The sequence below is a fragment of the Saprolegnia parasitica genome (genome assembly GCF_000151545.1).
Source record: "Saprolegnia parasitica CBS 223.65 unplaced genomic scaffold supercont2.2, whole genome shotgun sequence".
Taxonomy (NCBI): Eukaryota; Oomycota; class Saprolegniomycetes; order Saprolegniales; family Saprolegniaceae; genus Saprolegnia; species Saprolegnia parasitica.
In genome coordinates this window covers 339,937-357,520 of record NW_012156396.1, presented here as the reverse complement: position 1 = coordinate 357,520, position 17,584 = coordinate 339,937, and the positions used below count along the sequence as shown (strand labels likewise).

The 17,584-nt window shown below is 60.4% G+C and overlaps 5 protein-coding genes across 5 annotated transcripts; 3 read left to right on the top strand and 2 right to left on the bottom strand.

Moving 5' to 3' along the window:
- The first annotated feature begins 53 nt into the window (after positions 1 to 53).
- On the top strand, positions 54 to 2,152 carry SPRG_00671 (hypothetical protein). The gene is made up of 2 exons (XM_012338895.1): positions 54 to 225; positions 275 to 2,152. The coding sequence occupies exons 1-2, from the start codon at positions 106 to 108 to the stop codon at positions 2,081 to 2,083; spliced, it is 1,929 nt and encodes a 642-aa protein (XP_012194285.1). The 5' UTR covers positions 54 to 105; the 3' UTR covers positions 2,084 to 2,152.
- A 2-nt stretch (positions 2,153 to 2,154) lies between these two features.
- Positions 2,155 to 3,389, bottom strand: SPRG_00670 (hypothetical protein; the record flags this gene model as incomplete). Its single annotated transcript, XM_012338894.1, has 5 exons — positions 3,329 to 3,389; positions 2,800 to 3,272; positions 2,640 to 2,759; positions 2,381 to 2,587; positions 2,155 to 2,331 (listed from the first exon to the last, which is right to left on the bottom strand). The coding sequence occupies exons 1-5, from the start codon at positions 3,381 to 3,383 to the stop codon at positions 2,155 to 2,157; spliced, it is 1,032 nt and encodes a 343-aa protein (XP_012194284.1). The 5' UTR covers positions 3,384 to 3,389.
- Positions 3,390 to 3,823: 434 nt separating this feature from the next.
- SPRG_00669 (hypothetical protein) lies at positions 3,824 to 5,193 on the top strand (the record flags this gene model as incomplete). Its single annotated transcript, XM_012338893.1, has 6 exons — positions 3,824 to 3,922; positions 3,969 to 4,011; positions 4,060 to 4,235; positions 4,283 to 4,618; positions 4,663 to 4,728; positions 4,783 to 5,193. Exons 1-6 carry the CDS (start codon positions 3,881 to 3,883, stop codon positions 5,191 to 5,193), a joined length of 1,074 nt encoding a protein of 357 aa, XP_012194283.1. The 5' UTR covers positions 3,824 to 3,880.
- Positions 5,194 to 6,047: 854 nt separating this feature from the next.
- SPRG_00668 (hypothetical protein) lies at positions 6,048 to 15,943 on the top strand (the record flags this gene model as incomplete). Its single annotated transcript, XM_012338892.1, has 22 exons — positions 6,048 to 6,101; positions 6,145 to 6,222; positions 6,270 to 6,380; positions 6,420 to 6,518; positions 6,566 to 6,661; positions 6,713 to 6,814; positions 6,861 to 6,959; positions 7,006 to 7,113; positions 7,167 to 7,373; positions 7,434 to 7,532; positions 7,582 to 7,683; positions 7,731 to 8,101; positions 8,149 to 8,293; positions 8,341 to 8,973; positions 9,020 to 9,166; positions 9,217 to 9,423; positions 9,470 to 11,545; positions 11,587 to 14,171; positions 14,239 to 14,368; positions 14,472 to 14,687; positions 14,896 to 15,093; positions 15,140 to 15,943. The coding sequence occupies 22 exons, from the start codon at positions 6,048 to 6,050 to the stop codon at positions 15,902 to 15,904; spliced, it is 8,628 nt and encodes a 2,875-aa protein (XP_012194282.1). The 3' UTR covers positions 15,905 to 15,943.
- Positions 15,895 to 17,363, bottom strand: SPRG_00667 (hypothetical protein). The gene is made up of 4 exons (XM_012338891.1): positions 16,951 to 17,363; positions 16,222 to 16,906; positions 16,067 to 16,171; positions 15,895 to 16,027 (listed from the first exon to the last, which is right to left on the bottom strand). Exons 1-4 carry the CDS (start codon positions 17,208 to 17,210, stop codon positions 15,956 to 15,958), a joined length of 1,122 nt encoding a protein of 373 aa, XP_012194281.1. The 5' UTR covers positions 17,211 to 17,363; the 3' UTR covers positions 15,895 to 15,955.
- Between the last annotated feature and the right edge of the window lie 221 nt (positions 17,364 to 17,584).

The following is a 17,584-nucleotide window of genomic DNA, read 5'->3' as shown; positions in this document are numbered from 1 at the left end:
GGCGTATCCGGATCCAATATAAAAAGGCAACCGCGATTTAATTGGAGGTAATTATTCCGTCTAGCGTCGCCGGGAATACATCGAGAGATAGGTGGTCGCGCCGAGATGACCTCGATTGCCAAGACGACGACGACGACGCCGGGCCCGATGAAGCCCTGCGCGTCGATCGCGTCCAAGTCCACCATCGTGCAGCCGTCGGCGACCGCGCTCAAGGAGTTCCGCAAGGTACGACGACCACGTGTCGTGACGACGTGGGATCCACAACCTCTCGTAGCGCTGGTCGATCTTGTCGGAGAGCGAGCGCATGCATTGCCTGCGTGGCACGGGCGTTCAGTTCTTCGCCACGGTCGCAGAGCTTGTGCCCTGCCTCGCGTGCCGAAGCGGCGCCGAGAGCCTCTTTCTGCGCGCCACGACGACGCTGCCGCTGCTCTGCGGGTCGCTCAACCCTGGCGGCATGAACAACACGAGCATCCAGCTCAACGACTCGGGCGTCGTCCAGTTCCATACGGACCAAACCTTTGTGTTGCATCCGACGTACCTCGTACAGGCCGACGCGACGCTCGCGCTCTTTGTCTCGCACGAGACGCAGAATGTGATCCAAACGACCGCGAGTACGCACAAGGGCCAAAAAGGCAACAAGCTCGCCAAGCACAATACGACGCTCAAGGTCAAGACGACGACGTTCAACTACGAGACCACGATGAAGCTGCACATGCACACGAATGGCACGACGTCGTCCTCGATGATGACGACGACGACGACGACGCACCACCCGTCGTCGCTGCTGCCGACTGCGCCGCTGCATCCGGCGATGGCCGCGAGTGGCGCGCCGCCGTCGCACCATCCTCTGGGGATGTTCGGTCCGCCGCCGGCCGGGCTCGACCTCGGCGCGATGGGCCATCTCGGCAGTCTCACGCTCGGTCTCAGCAGCTTGAGTCTTGGTCTGGGCATGAACTTTGCCAAGTCGAGTAAACGTTGTGCGCTCCACTCGGCGAAGCTCAAGTCGCACCCGCGGCCCGGGACGTTTACCAACTTGTGGGAGAAAATGACGCCCGAGTACCAGAACGAAATTACGCAAATCGACTCGGACCAGTTCCTCAACGACCTCGAGTGCTACTTGAGAAGGCACCGGTTTTGCTGCCGCTGCAAGGAAAAGGTCCTCGAGGCGTACGACCTGCTCGTCGGGTCGGGCTGCAGCGAGAGCGACTGCGAAGACTGTGCTGGCTTGCACTGCTACTCGGACGACAAGAGCTCGTCGAACGGGTCGTCGTCGTCGCACGAAGAGCCGACTTCAGTCACGTCCCATGACGACGCGAGCGCGTTCCTCTTTGACGAGATTAGCTTTTGCCGCGATACGAACCAGATCATCGTGCCTGCGACGCTCGAATACCTCCTCCAGCTCATGGACCGCGCCGACCAAGAAGTCGTGCTGGACCGCCACGCGCGCACGCTCGCAGAGGCCCAAGACGAGGTGCTCACGTGCCTCGGCCTCGTCGTCTGGGACAAGCTGCAGATGATGTGGAGCAAGATCCAGTGCGAAGAGCGGTCGTCGGAACTGCTCTTGTATTGCGCGATTGCGACGATTCGGCACAACTTTGACATGGCGGTCGAGGCGCTCCACGGCCAAGAAATCATGGAGCAGCTCCTCGCCGAGGAAGAGGAGGACTCGCGCCGCGAAGAGCGCAAGAAGGAAAAGCGCAAAGAGAAGAAGAAGAAGAAGAAGGCCGCGACCAAGTCGGCCGCGTCCGACTCGGCGACTCCGATCGAAGTCGAGCAAACGCCGCCCAAGCCCAAGAAGCCCAAGAAGGTCGTCGCGCCCAAGGCGCCGACAATGGCGCGAGCCGAGAGTCCGAGCAAGATGCGGCTGGACGCGGACGCGGAGCGCCAGCTGCTCTCGTCCATGGGGTGGGAGCACGACCCGGTCGACGAAGCCAACGACGACGCCGAGAGCCTCATTCCCGAAGACGACATGCTGTTTTGGAAGCGCAACAAGAGTGACCTCGTGACGCAGCGTATGGAGCAGCGCCAGAAGCTCCAGGAAAAGTTCAACGCCCTCCTCCAGCGCAGCGGCTCGGTCGTGTAGATATTAACACCGCAACACGTTGTAGAGTGTCGTCCATGATGGAAACGGACGACGACCAATGTTGCAACATCTTACGGTACCACGCCATGCAGCGGCGTCGACTGCTCTAGTCGCCCAATGGCCTGACTGCGCGCCTTGTCGGAAGCGGCACCGAGCTGCTGGAGCCGCGCTTGGAGCTCGCCGAAGAGCGCATCGAGCTGCGCTACATTGGTGTGCAGGCTGGCCCCGTGCGTTGCCAACGTCGCAATCTAATCGGACATTCCAAGTCGTGTACCACGACAAGCACAAGGAACTTGCCGGCGATTCCCATGTCGGCAGTGTCGCCGACAACGTGTACTCGAGCGTACGCGTGAGCTCTTGGACGGCTGCGTCTAGCGCCGAGGACGAGCAATGGGCATCCGACATGGGCAGTCGATGCAGCGTCGCAGCAACCGCTCGCGAGAGATCGCGAATCTGGTCCCCATACGTTTGCAAGAGTTCGGGCAGGTGGGCCAGCGACGCGCCCTAGAACATCGTACACGAGAGGTTGGCGAGGATGCCTTGGATGTACTACTACATGGTCCTGGAGGTGCGTGTGCAAATGAAACATGTTCCGTTCGTGGGCCCAGCGCCGCTCCATGCTGTGGAGCGCCTTGGTCTTTTCGTGCACAACGGCAAAGACCGCCGCGAGCTGGGCCTACGGTTGGTGTCAAGACGTGCGATGATGGAGTCTCTACCGTGGCGTCGGCTTCTTGCTTTTGGAACGCTTGGTCCGCCAACCGCTCGACGTAGCAGAGCTGGTAGTAGAGCGATTCGTGCAATTCCACCGTCTCCGAGTCTTTTGCCGACGTCGTTGGCACTTGCGGCTGCTTGGCCGCCACATCGAGACGCATGGTGCTCGCCGTCGCTTCCGTGCGTGCTTTCTTGACGACCTTTGTCGGTGTCCGTGTCGGCTCGTGCGCTGCCTTCTTTTGGCGAAAGGCCTCGAGCCGCTCGGCCACGCTGCCAGACGACGTTGCCACTGGCGCGGGCTTTAGCACTTGTGCGTGTGCTATAGCTGTGCGCTTTGTCGATGGAGCCGGTGCATGCGGTACGGAAGCGGGAGCCGAAACGGGTGCTGCCAATGCTGAAGCTGGGACCGGCGGCGCTGCTGCATGACGTCGCGCTGGCAGGTTCAAGCTCTGCGCATACCGTGATGCAACGACCTTGACTACGAGTGCAAGCATGAGATGCATGCACCGCGCAGGCATGTAATCGGTCTCGTACCTTTGCGCTTGGGCTTGGCGTCGCCCGCGTTGCCACTGCCGCGACCGTCCGCCATGCTAATTTTCAAAACTCAAAACTAAAAAATGCGCTGAGTTTGAGTTTGCGTTTAGGAGTGTAGGTGGATCCATCACATCACACAGCGAAGGCAACGACACGCCTGGGACGCGCAATGAAATTGACCATCCGTTCGACTGACTAGAGAAACGACTAACTAAAGTAAAGTGAAGCGACAAGAGCGATGAAACATCGAACGCGACAAGCCTCCTACGCCACTGCGGACTCCTCGATGCCGTGGACGTTCATGAGACCTCGACGTCGTTGACGAGCAAGGCTCGAGACACACGCGACACCGCGGCCTGTCCCCGGCACTTGCACAGGCAGGTCGTGCATGGCCGCAGCGCAACGCTTATAAGACGCCGTGTTCCTTCGATCTTGGCATCTCTCAGTTCTGCGTGTCGACTGTACGTTGGGCTGCCCGACGTGGCGTTGGCACCGTTTCGTAGGAAGAGATTCAACGTTTAACAGCGGTTTCACACTCGGATCTGCGCCGCCATGGACGCCGACGTCGACTACAAGGACGACTCGTTTGACGAGGTACGAAGCACCTGCTTACCTGGCGTACGATGAGCTACGCTCGTAGGGCGCTTCCGGCCCAGAGGAGGCGCGTGCGAGCCCCACCAAAGGTGTTCACAGCCGGTCAGCTGATGAGCCTGACACCAATATGACCGTAGACGACCAAACGCGCGATGCAGTGACAACAGCCAAGAAAGGCGCGACGTCCCAAGCCGCGCCCAAGAAGGAGACGGAGCTCCAGCTTCTTCAGAAGAAGATTGGTGTCTACCGCAAGGCCAACGAGACGCTGCGCAAGGAGCTCGAGTCGCTGCACTCGAACGACGCACTCGTCCACGTACGCATATTTCCTTGGGATCTTATTGGCAAGGCATGTGGAAGTAGCTCGAAAACAAGGCCCGCGAGAAGCAGCTCCTGATTGAGAAACTCGTGCATGAGAACCGGTATTTGGCCAACCTCCAGCGCACGCAAGCCAAGCGCATTGAAGAACTCGAGGCGCTCAAAGAGCATTTTCCTGCCAAGCACCACTCGGTCATGGAGGAGCTCCGCGTCTGTAAAGAGACCTTTCGCATGTACAAGGAGCGCGAGAAGGCGGCGGACGAACGGTCGGCTAAGCTCCACCAGCAGGTCGTCGACTTGACGCAGCGCAACAAATCGCTGGCCGAGAAGATCAAGGCCCACGAAAACTACAAGCCACCAGCCGACTCGACGGCCACCAAGGTACCCTACGTTCGGAGCCTCATTTCGGCGACACTTGTGGCTAGGATATGGACGATGGCCGGGAAGACGAGCTCTTACAGCTCCAGGCCCGCGTAGCGCAGCTCGAGAAGGTCCATTGTTATTGGCTGTCGAGAGACGCGTCTTGATCGTCACGACAACATTAGACCAAGCGCATTGAGAAAGCCAAGTACGACCGCATCATCAAGGCGTGCGAAGACCAGCTCGACGAGTGCAAGCGCGAGATGGAGTCGTTCCAAACCCAGCTTTTGGACAAGGAGAAAGAGCTCCGCCTCCAGGTCGTGCAGCTCAAGAAGCTCAAGCGCACGCTGCGTGAGCTCGTCGTTGACACGCAAACCAACCAGCAACTCTGTTCCTTTCTGCAAGGCGCGTCCGTCAACTCGATGGCGCACCGCATCGTCGGGCCCGATGGTGCCGCCAAGAAGGTGCCCATGCCGCCGCCGACCATCGCAAGCGACAAGCGACCGGTCCGAATACAACAGTCGTCCCGAGTTGCCGAGCCTCGGTCCGTCATCGTACGACCAGACAAGAGCTCTGAAGATGAAGTCGATGGCTAAACACAGTGCTTGCCCGTGTACTTCAACTGCTTCGTACATCGCATTTCGGCGGATGACTGACCATCCGCAACGGTACTAGTCAATGAATCGCGGATCGTTGACCTTTGCTCCATGGACACCGATGGAAACGGACGTTGTGCTGCTCCCCAGTCGACGCGTTTTGGGGTGGAAGCTCGAGCCATTTGCGACGCCGTAGACATCGCGGCTGTCTCTGCGAAGATATCGCTGGCTTCCATGGGATCCTGCGGCCATCCATTGCGACAGGTGCTGACGACCGCAACCCTGCGGCTGATCGCCATTTTCTATGGGACCCCTCCGAACGTGGGTCCCTCGCTCTCCATCGCCTTTCCACTTCAGCTGTGACAAAGACCAGGCGTTCTGAAGTTGCCGTCGCAGCTCTGCTCTCCATCACATTGCATCGTCGAATGATCACGGCGCCAAACCCGCCTTGGTTGCTCGTACTTCATGTACCATCGAACAGCCGCCGCGCACGCTTCGTGTGGTAGCCAGGCCTGAAACTAAGATTACGTGACCTCAGGCCATGCAATGGATGTGCGTCGTTGGCCAAGATCCTCTCACGTGATGTGGGCTGGATACTTGCGCGCTGACGGCGGCATTGGGTGTGGGCTGATCGGTCGGTCCGTAGGGGGCCCCACAATGCACTGTATCATTGGTAGGGGGCCCACAAAAACGACCTGGATCATGGGTGGGGGTCCCACTCGCAATTGGCCATCAAGAGCGGCCGCAGCGTCATAAAATGTAACATTCATATTGGTATTTGTATCGAAAGGTATAAAATTCGATGACGAGATGATATCCAACTCGGTCAAAGTACATTTCAGCGGCTCGCGGCGATGGACACTTCGCACCAGCGCAGGTCGCCGACGTCGCCGGCCAAGAAGCAAGATGTACGCAGCTCAACGCTATGCGATCTCATATCCCATCGCGTAGGCTCTTCTCGACGCCATTGCGCAATGCAAGACCAAGGCCGCGCTCTCGCTCGTGCACAAGCTCGCCGCCACCGGCGACGTACACGCCAATGAACCAGCCACACTCGTCTCATGCTGTCTTGCTAGCGCGCGGTGGCCGACACGCTGGACAAAGCACTGCTGGAAGCCGCCAAGCAGGGCATGCTTGCAGTCGTCGAGGCTCTTTTGGCCGTCGCCGACGTCAACACTGTCACAAAGGTACCTTTTGTGGCCGCCACCTGACCTCACGATGAGTAGAGCCGCGAGAACGCACTGCATTTGGCGGCCGAGGAAGGCCACGCGGACGTGGTAGCCGAGCTGCTGACAACCAAGATCCGCGTCGACGCCAAAAACTCGGTGCGTCGTTGCGATCAAAGCATGACATCATCATCATCTCTCTCTAGTCGAACCAGACGCCCTTTATGCTCGCCGCGTCATTGGGCCACGTGGACGTCCTCGACGTGCTCGTGGCCGCCAGCGACATCAACGCAGTCGACGACGTACGAACCCACACATACTACGACAGTGGGCAAAGACGCTCGGGGCTGTAGGAAGGACGCAGCGCCCTCGGCGTCGCGGCGTTCCAGGGCAACGTCGGTGTCGTCACGTTCCTTTTGAGCTGCCTCGACATTGAAGTCGACCTCCAGGACCGGGTACCCCCTTTTTGGGCCATTCAAACGTACTGGACGATCCTCGTAGTTTGGCGCGACGCCGCTCATGCTCGCCGTGTCCGAAGGCCACGACGAGATTGTGACGCAGCTCCTCGATGCCAACTGTGCCCTCGACTTCATCGACGCGGTGCGCGTCATCAAGGCGACGATGGCGGTCTCATTCCCATGCGTAGGAGCACCGGACCGCGCTTGTGTGCGCGCTCGACGACGAAGACAACGCGCATGTGGACCTCGCGACGATTCTCATTGAGCGCGGCGCCGATGTCAACCTGGCCAATCTCGTACTGCATCGTGCCAGAGTCATCGCATCATCCTGTATATCATGCGGCTGTAGACCGGGTACTCGGCCTTGCACTTGGCGATCCAACTCGGCGACTTGGGATTGGTCAAGCTCCTCCTCGATCACGAGGCGAATATGGAGGCGACGACCGCAACCGAGTATGGCCGGGACACGCCCTTGACGCTCGCGCTCGAGCTCGAGCGCACGGAGATCGCGCAGCACCTCATCGAGGTCGGCGCGCTTGTCAACGTCTCCAACTCGGTACGTCCATTGCGTGCGATAGAAAACATCATCATCGATCATGCGGCTGCTGGGATCTAGGAGGCCAAGACGCCGTTGCACTTGGCCGTCGAGAAGCAGCACGCTGACATCGTCGAGGCGCTCGTGACCAAAGGCGCCGACCTCGAAGCGCGCAACCTCGTACGTCGACCATTAAACTCCTCGGCGTTGCATCTTAGCGTCTACTTAGTACGGCGCGACGCCGCTCATGGTGGCGGCTGTCGAGAAGACCGACCTGGCGATGACGCAGCTGCTCTTGCAGCACGGCGCGTCGATCGACGCGAGCAACACGGTAGCGATTTGTCACGTCGAGAGCCTTACAATAGATGTGCGTGGTAGAATAATGACACGCTGCTGTCGCTCGCGGCCATGACGCAAGAGAAGGAGATTGCACTGCTCTTGTACAAGACGTACTACCGCGCCCCGTCCGACGTCCCGCTGCTTGTGCCGAGCACAGCGCCGCCGTCGACCGTCCACATTGGCGACCTCGTGTACTTTATGTTTGCGTCCGACGACGACTCGCATGTGCTCTCGAGCGACGGCTTTCTGCACACGGATCTCCATGTCTCGGAGGTCCACGACTGGCTCGACCACCTCTTTGTCGTGCACCCGCAGCTGTCGTACGACCACGTGAGCGTTGGCGCCTTCACCGAAACGTCGGTCGCCGCGTCCCGCCTCTCAAAACCCGACCCGTACTCGGAGGAAGAGCGGTACGCGTGGTTGCAAGGTATCAAGGTATCAAGTTTGACCTTTCTAGCGAAAAGAAGCGCAACGCAGCGCTGCTGATCGCGACGCGGACGACGACGACCGAGGTCCAGTACAACACGACGTACCAGCTCTTGCACGTCAAGTCGCAAAAGTACCTTCGTGTCAACCCGCTCGCGCCGCCGGGCACGGCCAACGTACGTTGTATATTGATAGCATGATACAAACGGAAGCAACGACGTAGGTGTCGCTGGATGCGCAAGGGTCGTGCTACTCGTGGTTCCAGTTTGTGCAGCTTGCGGTGCCGTCGACGGGCAAGGAGTTCGACGAGCCCGTGGCCACGTCGACGCCGATCTCGCTCGTCAGCGCCTGCCTCGGCGACCTCGTGCCTTCGTCGCAGCGCGCCAAGCCCGTCGTGATTACGCCGCCCAAGCCGTCGTTGCTGGCCATCGGCATGTACGCGCACCACGAAGCGTCCGCGGCGTTGCCCAAGGTGCTCCAAGCGCCGTGTCATTTGCTGCTCCAGGACCAAGCGGTTGCGTGCCTCGGCCAGCGCCTTGTGCCCCTCGCGACGTCCCTCGAGACGGTTCTGCAGCCGCACAAGTCGATGGACTCTGTGTTTGCGATCGAGCTTCTCGTGGCCAACGACGAGGACTGGTACCAGCTCCGGCACGTCGGCACGCGCTACGTGCTCGGCATGCAGTGTCCGTGCGTCACGCGCGACTACAGCATTCCCGCCGTGCTTCTCACCGAAGACACGGACTCGATGACGCTCGCGACGCTCAAGATGGACCTCGCACCCGACCTTCGCGTTGCGTTTCAATCCACGTGCGCGCGCTGCGGCCACCTCTGGCACCTCATCGGCCACAAGGACAAGGTTCGACGTCGCTGCGGTTAGCATCCTACGAGCCATTTGTGTGTAGCTGTACTGGAGCCCGGAGAAGGCGACCGAGACCTTCCGCCTCGAGCCCATTCCGGTCGACGAAAGCCAAATGCTCTACGAGGTGTACCATTGGCGCGAGAGCTTCCTCAAGCTCGCGCACGCTGCGCTGACGCAGGCGCCGCCGTCGGTACGTGCCGAATCGTTCCGATCGATGGATTCATTGCATGTGGGTGCTAGCGTCTCCACCACATCATGGCCCACGTGACGATGACGACGACGCAGATCGTCGAGCTCATGGACAAGCAGTTTGAAGAGGACGAGGAGAACGCGCGCTTGAAGGCGTACAAGACAGTGTGCATCGACATGGACATTCTTGACGCGATCTTCATGGCGGCCGCATGCTTGGACTACATTCCAACGAGCGACGACCTGTTGGCGATGCTTGTACCTCCGGCTTCTTGTGCGCTTCAACTGAATGCGTGTTGAGTAGGTCCCGTTCTGGAAGGCGCTGCGGTGCCTCATCGTAGGGAACGCAGCCAGCGAGGCGTACCTGCTCATGGAGTTTGATGCGTCGCACGGCAAGATCAAGATCATCAACGCGCTCTCGAGCCGCGCGTCGGTCGGGAATGTCGACTGCACGGCCATCATCGCGACGCTGATTGCCAAGAACCCGAATTCGCTCGAGCTCTTCCTCGACCAAAGCAACGTGCACGGCAAAGCCTCGGCGTTTGCTGCCGACTACGCACGCGACCCGATCCGCACGATGCAGCTGCTCATTGCGATGAGCTCGACCGACCGTGACGCGCTGAGCTTCCTCACGGCGGCCAAGTTGGAGGACCACGAGACCAAGGTGGCGACGCTCCTTCTGCAGCACGTCTGGACGGATCACTGCATCGAGACGAGCATCGACGAGACGACGTCCGATGTCGCCGTGTCGTGGTCGACGGCGTCGCACATCGACTTGCTCTTGCAGGATGACGAGCTCGCGCTCTTGCCGGAAGCACACGTGGAAGACGGCGTCGCCCGCGTGCCGCTGCAAGTGCTCGCCCGAGCCATCCAGCCGCACATCAAGACGTTCTGGGCCGACAGCTTTACCAAGCGCGCGCAAAAGTGGTGCATCTTGTACCTCCACCAGCTCAAGCTCGTCAGCGTGCTCGTCAAGACCAACGCGACGTGCCAAAAGCTCTTCCAAAAGAAGTTTTCGCTCCCGCTGCTCCTGCGCGTGATCGAGTCGCCGGCGATGCAAGGCTTGCCGTACTCGATGCGTGGTCTCTTTCTGCAGCTCTTCCAGTACCTGTACTTGGCGCCGCCGACCACCGCGAGTCAGGACATTCGGCTCACGACGTGGTTTCTCAACCTCGACAGCCGCGCGTCGCTCGGCTTCATGGACGACGACAACGCGTACGTCTCGTCGCTCGCCCAAGAGTCGGTGAAAGCGCTCATTGCCGACACGCTCAACCGCCCGAAAGCGCCCAACAACTACTTCGCGTTCGTCTACCACGTGCTCGATCTCATGGACCTCGTGCTCGACCTCGGATGGTACACGGCGGCCCCGAGCTTCATGTGCGGCCGGCTGCTCAAGACGCTGTTTGCGGCGGGCATGAGCTGGGAGCTGCTCACGCCCATCGCGTACCCGGACGTGCACTCGGACATGGATCCGTTCGACCTCCTCGGCGCCACGACGCTCTCGATGGGTGTCAACAAGGTCGTCTTGTGCCAGCGCCGGCTCCTCGCGGTCATCGCCAAGTTTACCCAGCTCTTTGTGCTCCGGAGTATCGAGTACACGACCGACTACATGCCCGAAGCCTCGGACATCATGGTGCAGTACCTCTCGATGCTCGCGTGTCGCTCCGACGCGCTCCTCGCCGAGGCGGCCATGCGCAACGTCGCACAGATTCTACCCGCCTACAACTTTGCGTGGATGCGCACGGACTATGCGATCTGCATGAAGCTCAAGCGGGTCAACGCCGACTACGAGAAGCTCCGCGACGTGCTCAAGGACGCGAATGCGATTCTGGACGCGGACGCGCACGAGATGCGCTTTACGTTCTCGAAGGAAGACGCGAAGAAATCCTTCCACAAGGCGAGCGGGAAGCGCAAGGACATGAGTGCGCTCTCGCCGGTGCTGCAAGCGTGCCGCGTCAGCGACAAGTGGGGCAAAGACGCGTCGCTCGTCGACTTGCTCTTGCTCGCGCATGTGCCGAAGCGCATCCTCACCTACTTGACGACCTCCTTGAGCAAGCACGCGTTCACGGTGCCCGACTACGAGACGCTCAACGTCGAGCAAAACTACTTTTGCCCCAACCAAGCGTTCTACCCGTACCGCCAGTTCAAGGAGCAGTGCGTCCGCGACCGCATCAAGTTTGCCAAGTCGCTGCTGCAGGTGCTCAAGGCCATGCTGCGCCACCCGCAAGCACTCTTGGACGACACCAAGATGGAGCTGCTGGCGATCCTCGGGCGCCTCGTGCAGGCAAATGCAACGTTCGTCGACAGCGTCGGCAGCATCGTGCTCGAGATGCTCCATGGCACGACGCCGTACGTGCCGGTGGACTCGCGCTTTACAACGGTACACGCTCCGTATTGGGCCATATTGAAATCTTCTGCTAGCTCTTTCAAATCCTGCTCGAGCATCTGCAGACGAGCGAGATGGCCGGCCGCGTCGTGCTCCGGCTCATCAACATTGCCCCCCGCGCCGAGTGGAAGCATGACATCAACCTCTACCTCTTCCACTCGGACCTGGACATCAAGCAGACGCTGGCGCTTGTCGATGCGGACGAGCCCGAGGCGTTGGCGTCGCCGTCGTCGCGGCCCGCGAGCAGTGGACCGCTGCCGGAAGCCAAGCTCTCGATCTACTGCAACTTGCTCGAGCTCCTCGCGATGGTGGCGGATGGCAAGACGCACGAAAGCATGTTTGGCCACCTCGAGAGCAAGAGCATCTTCTCGCTGCCGTGGCTCCTCGAGCTCTTTCTGCAGAAGCGGTCGACGCTTCAACTCAAGCGAGTGTCGTTGCTGCTCATGGCGTGTCTCTACTTTGAGAGCACGGTCGGCGTCGTGCAGCTGCCGGCGTCGTCCTTGCCGTCGCTCGAGCTCGTCTTCCAGCGCTGCCACAGCTTGCTCCGGGACCTCTCTCCCAAGAACGAGCTCATCGTGCTGGAAGGGATCCTGCCCTGGCTCCGCGGCTGGTACGCGCTCCTCGAGACACGCAAGCAGCCGCTCGTGCTGGACTTTCACGGCGCGTCGGTCACGCCGCTCTTGACTGCTGTCCACGACCTTCTGGAGACGCTTATCCAGGACCACGCGCGCTTCACGTGCGTGCACACGACGGTCACGCTCGAGGAGATGGTCGCGCGGCTCCAGCGACCGGATCTGTGCCCGCACATGGCCGCGCTCGTCTGGGCGCAGCGCCGCGTCGCGCGCGATTTGCAAAAGCCCGGCCTCGAGAAGTGCGCGGGGCTTTGCCAAGGCCATTTCCGCGAGTTTGTGCGCCAGACCGTCGTCGAGTGCATGGCGCCGATTCTGAAGGAGCAGCTGCCGCTGCTCGAGCCGTCGGTAGTCCACGCACACGGACGCATCGCTCACTTTGTCTCGAACGAAGACGAGGTCGCGCACGTCGTCCACGTGGCCGAGTTTCTGCTCCGTTGCGAGCCCAAGGCCGTGGCGCCGACCACGCACGACCTCCTCGCCATCGTGCTCTCCAAGCAGGACTGGAACGTCAAGCCCAAGGCGCACAAGACGCCGACGACGCTCACGAGCGGCGACGTCGGCGGGCTCTTGTCCGGTCGACGCAAGTGGCTCTCAACCCGCACGTTCCACGGTGAAAAGTACCGGTCGATTGACGTGGCGCGCCAGCCGTCGTCCTTGCACGTGGCGCCGATCGTGCTGGACCTCGACCAAGTCGCGACGTCGTGGAAGCAAACGCTCACGAGCATGGTGGATGCGACCGCGCTGCTGCAGGCGCTCGCGCAGCTCGTCTTGCAGGAGACGCCGTCCTGGACGCTGGCGCTCGGGTTCCTCGTGCACGCACTGCGGGCCAAGCGGCTCAAAGCCACGTCCGAGGACGAGCCGGACGAGAAAGTGCTCTTGCAAGCCAGTGCGATCTGGCGCAAGACGCTCACGGTGGCCGTCAAGGTCGACGTCGCCAAGGTCGTCCTCACCTGCATCCAGCGCGCGATGCGCGATGCGACCAACCCCGTGCTGAGTGCGATGACGCTCGAGCTGCTCGCCGAGTTCCTCGCCGATGGGTACGACGCTGCGCAAGACGCTTTGTATGCCTCGCTGGACGCGAGCTCGCCCGAGCAGCAGCTAACGGTCGCGACCTTTCTCATGCAGCACGTCGAGGCGCAGACGCACGCAGTGACCGCCCACACGCACCACGACGTGGTCCTCGAAGGCGCGATCTCCGCGCTGACGCTGCTCCAACTGCTTTGCGAGAACCACCACCACGACTGGCAGGCGCTCATGCGGTCGACGTCGATTCGGCCGCCGCAGAGCTTTCTCGACAGTGCGATCGAGCTCCTTAGCGCGATTTGCAGCCGCGGGCTCCGCTTCGAACCCAATGACATGAAGGTGCTCTCGAAAGTGTTTGCGTTCCTCAGCGAGGCGTGCCAAGGCCCTTGCTTGGAGAACCAAGCCATCTTGACCGAGAGCGTCGTGCCGAAATGGTGTGCGCTGCTCGTGCTTGACACGCGCGACGTGCCGGCCGCGGACCGCGTCGCCGCCGCCAAGCTGCGCAAGAACGCGAGCGAAGTGCTTTTGGCCATGACCGAGTGCCGCAGCGACGCCCTTGTGCACATTTCGCTCGCGCGCTTGCTCTCGCCCGACGACGTCGCTGCCGTGCTCTCGCACAATCGACAGCTGCTCAAGACGTTCGCGGCCGATGCGCGCTTGAGCCATGCGGTCTTTGAAGCGTCGATCGAGCTCCTCCGCGTCGCGTATGCGCTCTTGGCGTGCAATGACGTGGCACTCGCAGCGTTCGCCAAGCAGTGGAAGGACCTCGAAAACAGCGACGTCGACTATTTCGCGGGCCAAACCATCTCGATCCAGATCGTGCGAGGCGACGCCAACGTGGCCGTGTACTTTCCCAAGCCGCCCGAAGCCAAGTACCTCCAGCGGCCAGAGCAGAAGCGGCTGCTGGACGCCATGGAGATGGGCACGGAGAACGCGCTCTCGGTCTTTACGTCCAAGGCGGCACGGTACCATATTATCCATCACTCACGATGGCGATGTGTCGAATGCAAACATTGAACGATTGTCTTGTAGGACGATCGACGAGGAGCTCAAGACGCGGCACGCGCTCGCCAACTCGCGCTTGTACGCGTGGATGGCCGGGCACAGCCTCGCGCTCCGTCGGTGGATGTTCATTTTGTGTCTCTTCCTCAACTTTATCCTCGTGCTCGGCATGGAGATGGACAACGAGACGATGCTGCCGTCCATGGAAGCCAACGTATTACTGCATGCAAATCTCCGGCCGTCGACTCATTGCCATGGAGTAGGTCCAAGCGGTCTTTTACGCGTTTGGCGTGATTTTCGCGCTCATTTGCACGTCGCTTTGGCTCTTCCACATTGCGACGAGCATGTCGTTCCACATGGCCAAGCAGCAGATCGAGCCGATGAAGCTGTACATGCTGCAGTGGGCCGACGTCAAGCAACACATTGTGACGGCGATTCTGGATCTGCTCTTTGTGTTCGGTACGACTCGACGCTGCTCTGTCACGCGCTCACAACGGGTGCGATGTAGCGGTGCTCGCAGGCGTTTTCATCGTCATCATCCTCGTTTTTGGCACCGACGACGTCGTGACGCAGATCAACGCCGTCCTCGCGCTCCTCTTCTTTATCTACTCGTGCTTCCGGTGCCTCCGACACATTAGCGGCACGTTGCATTTCATGTACATCGTCGAGGACCACGCGGTCAACAAGAAGCTCGAGTGCGCGCATCTTCTCTTCTGGTACAACGTCATCTTCGACACGCTCGTCTCGGACGTCGTCGTCATCTTCACCATCTACACGCTGTGTGCGTACGTGGGCCTCGCCCGGTCGTGCCTCTCGTACGGGTATCTCTTTTACGGCGTCCCGCTGCTCGACCTCCTCGGCACGAACGCCCGCCTCGCCAACATTGTACAGCCGTCATTGGAGAGGGTTGTCTCATATCCGCGGTGCGTAGCTCAAGGCCGTCACGTTCAACTTGGCGCCGCTTGGCATGACGATGGCCTTTGGCGCGATCGTCATTTACGTCTTCTCGCTCATCGGGTTCTTCTTCTTCCAAGCGGAGATGATGGAAGGCGACGCGAACGCGCAGTGCTCGTCCATGATGCAGTGCTTCTTTGTGTACATTCACTACGGTACGCATCTACGTCGAGGTCGACTCATTATGGTGATGCTGAGGGTAGGGCTGCTGAGCGGCGGCGGCATTGGCGACTACATGTCCGGGTCGATCGACCACCCGCTCGACTACACGGAGCCGGTCAAGTTTTTCTTCCGCGTCGTCTACGACCTCTTCTTCTTCATTATCGTGCTGCTCTTCCTCATGAACGTCATCATGGGTATCATCATCGACGCGTTCGGCGCGCTGCGTGAGGCCGCCGAGGAGAAGGACCGGACGGCCATGAACTCGTGCCTCGTCTGCAACACGTCCAAGGACGACATTGAGTACGCAGGCATCCGCCTCGGCCTCCGCGACAATTTTGCGCGCCATACGAACGAAGAGCACAACCTGTGGCACTACTTCTTCTTCATCATGTACCTCAAGGGCAAGCCGACGACAGACATGAACGGCACCGAGTCGTTCGTGTACCAAAAGGTGCAGGCCAAGGAGATGTCGTGGATCCCCAAGAACCGCGATGTTGCCAACGACTCGGACATTGAGCAGCTCAAGGACCAAGTGCGCGAGCTCACGGAACTCATCGAGGCCAAGCTCCGGGACCTTTAAGCGCATTGAATGAATTCACACACGTCTTGTACATTTGAGGCAATATGCCATCTACATGGCACGGTAGTGCGTTGGTGGAGCAGGCGCTTCGGACAGCGCCAGTGGCGCCAGAGGCGCCCGTGCCTAGCGCGCATCGGCACAGGAACGATGGACCGATGGTACCTTGAGAGCTGCGTTCTCGCGTAGCAACGCCTGCAGAAGCGTATTGGCCGTCTCGAGGCGCTCGCTGTGCATCGCCTTGGCCAGCACATACATCTCGTCCACGTCCTCCTACAGTGTCGACCTCCAAGTCGTAACGATGATATCGCGGCCTGTACCGTCATGGCATTGTGCGTGAGGTGGCTCAGCAGCAGCCGCTTCTTCTCCAAGTCGGTCGCGAGAAGCCGCGTGTTTTCCTCGGAGAACCGAAGCCGCTCGGACAAGAGCGCGTTCGCCTGCAGAAGGCCCTCGATGCGCAGCGCAAACTCCGAGACCACGTCCGCCGCGCTATCGATGGGTTCGGCCACGTAAATGCACTTCACGGCCAGCGGCGTCGAGATGACGACGGGCGACGGCGGCGGGCGGGCCCGCTCTTCAGCGAGCGACTTGCGCAGCTCCTTGATGATGTGGTGCGACCGCTTCCGCGCCAACTCGTGCTCGAGCGCAATAGTGGCGGCGTCGCTGCGCAGTTGTTCGTTGGCGGCTTCGACGCCTTCGAAATGCTGCACCTGGCTCTGCCACGCATCGCGCTCCGATGTCACCTGCAAGAGCTCGAGGCGCAAAGCTTCGTGCGCGATCTGGAGCTGGGCCCACTGCTCGCGCTGGGCGTCGTGTGCTTCCACGTGAGCTTCGAGTGCGATCACGCGCTCTTGGGCCGACGTTAGATGCAATCGATGCTCGTCCGCAAGCTCCTTTGTGCTCTTGTGCTCGATTTGCAGCGCGGTGTACTTGTCGCTGATGTTTTTTAGCATTTGCTTGAGGTGCTTGGAGGCCGACTCTTGTCGGTCCAGTTGCTGCCGCAGCCTACGCTAGCATGAGCGCCCACGACGCGACAAGGTGATACGTACGTGGACAGTTCTGCGGCGCTTTGCACGCGTGCAGCGGTAAACTCGGCCGCGGATGCTTTCAACTGGCCGACTTGGTGGGTCAAATTCAGGATCTGCTCCATGTACACGCCGTCCTTGATGTCCGGCCCATTCGAAGCTGGCGCATACGTCTCAGCCTTGGGCTGCTCGATACGCATCGGCTTGTCTATCTCTGGCATCGCATGCATGCGCGAGTCCATCGCATCGAAGAGGACATCGTCGTCCATCAGCTCGTCGTCCATCGCCGCCACAGCTCGCCGCCACGTATTCAAAATCTTCGAACTTCGGATATTCGACCTTTCCTAAAATAGAGTCGAATTTCGAAAATGAGAGCCGCCGCCGCAGTGCATCACAAATCACTCCATTACGAGCTTCAGCACTACCTCTCTCTTGCATCGTCCTCTTGTCCTCTGGTGGCCCAAGCCAGCGCACGCGACCTCTTCGCGACCAAAACGGTATCTTGAGCTTCGATTTTCCGGATACCGTATGCGAACATGCGATCTTGCAGCGGCGCATGTCAAAAAGGGTACACGCCACCGTGCTGTCGGAGCGCGCGGGCATTGCTACCGTGTGTACCTGATCTCTTTTGTGTACAAGCATCCGATAAGGTGGCCCA

Coding starts and splice junctions, on each gene's coding strand:
- SPRG_00671 (XM_012338895.1), top strand. CDS start 106: ATGACCTCGATTGCCAAGACGACGACGACGACGCCGGGCCCGATGAAG. Junction 226..274: donor CGCTCAAGGAGTTCCGCAAG/GTACGACGACCA, acceptor AACCTCTCGTAG/CGCTGGTCGATCTTGTCGGA.
- SPRG_00667 (XM_012338891.1), bottom strand. CDS start 17,210: ATGGACGACGAGCTGATGGACGACGATGTCCTCTTCGATGCGATGGAC. Junction 16,907..16,950: donor AGCGCCGCAGAACTGTCCAC/GTACGTATCACC, acceptor ATGCTAGCGTAG/GCTGCGGCAGCAACTGGACC. Junction 16,028..16,066: donor GCGAGAACGCAGCTCTCAAG/GTACCATCGGTC, acceptor GATGCGCGCTAG/GCACGGGCGCCTCTGGCGCC.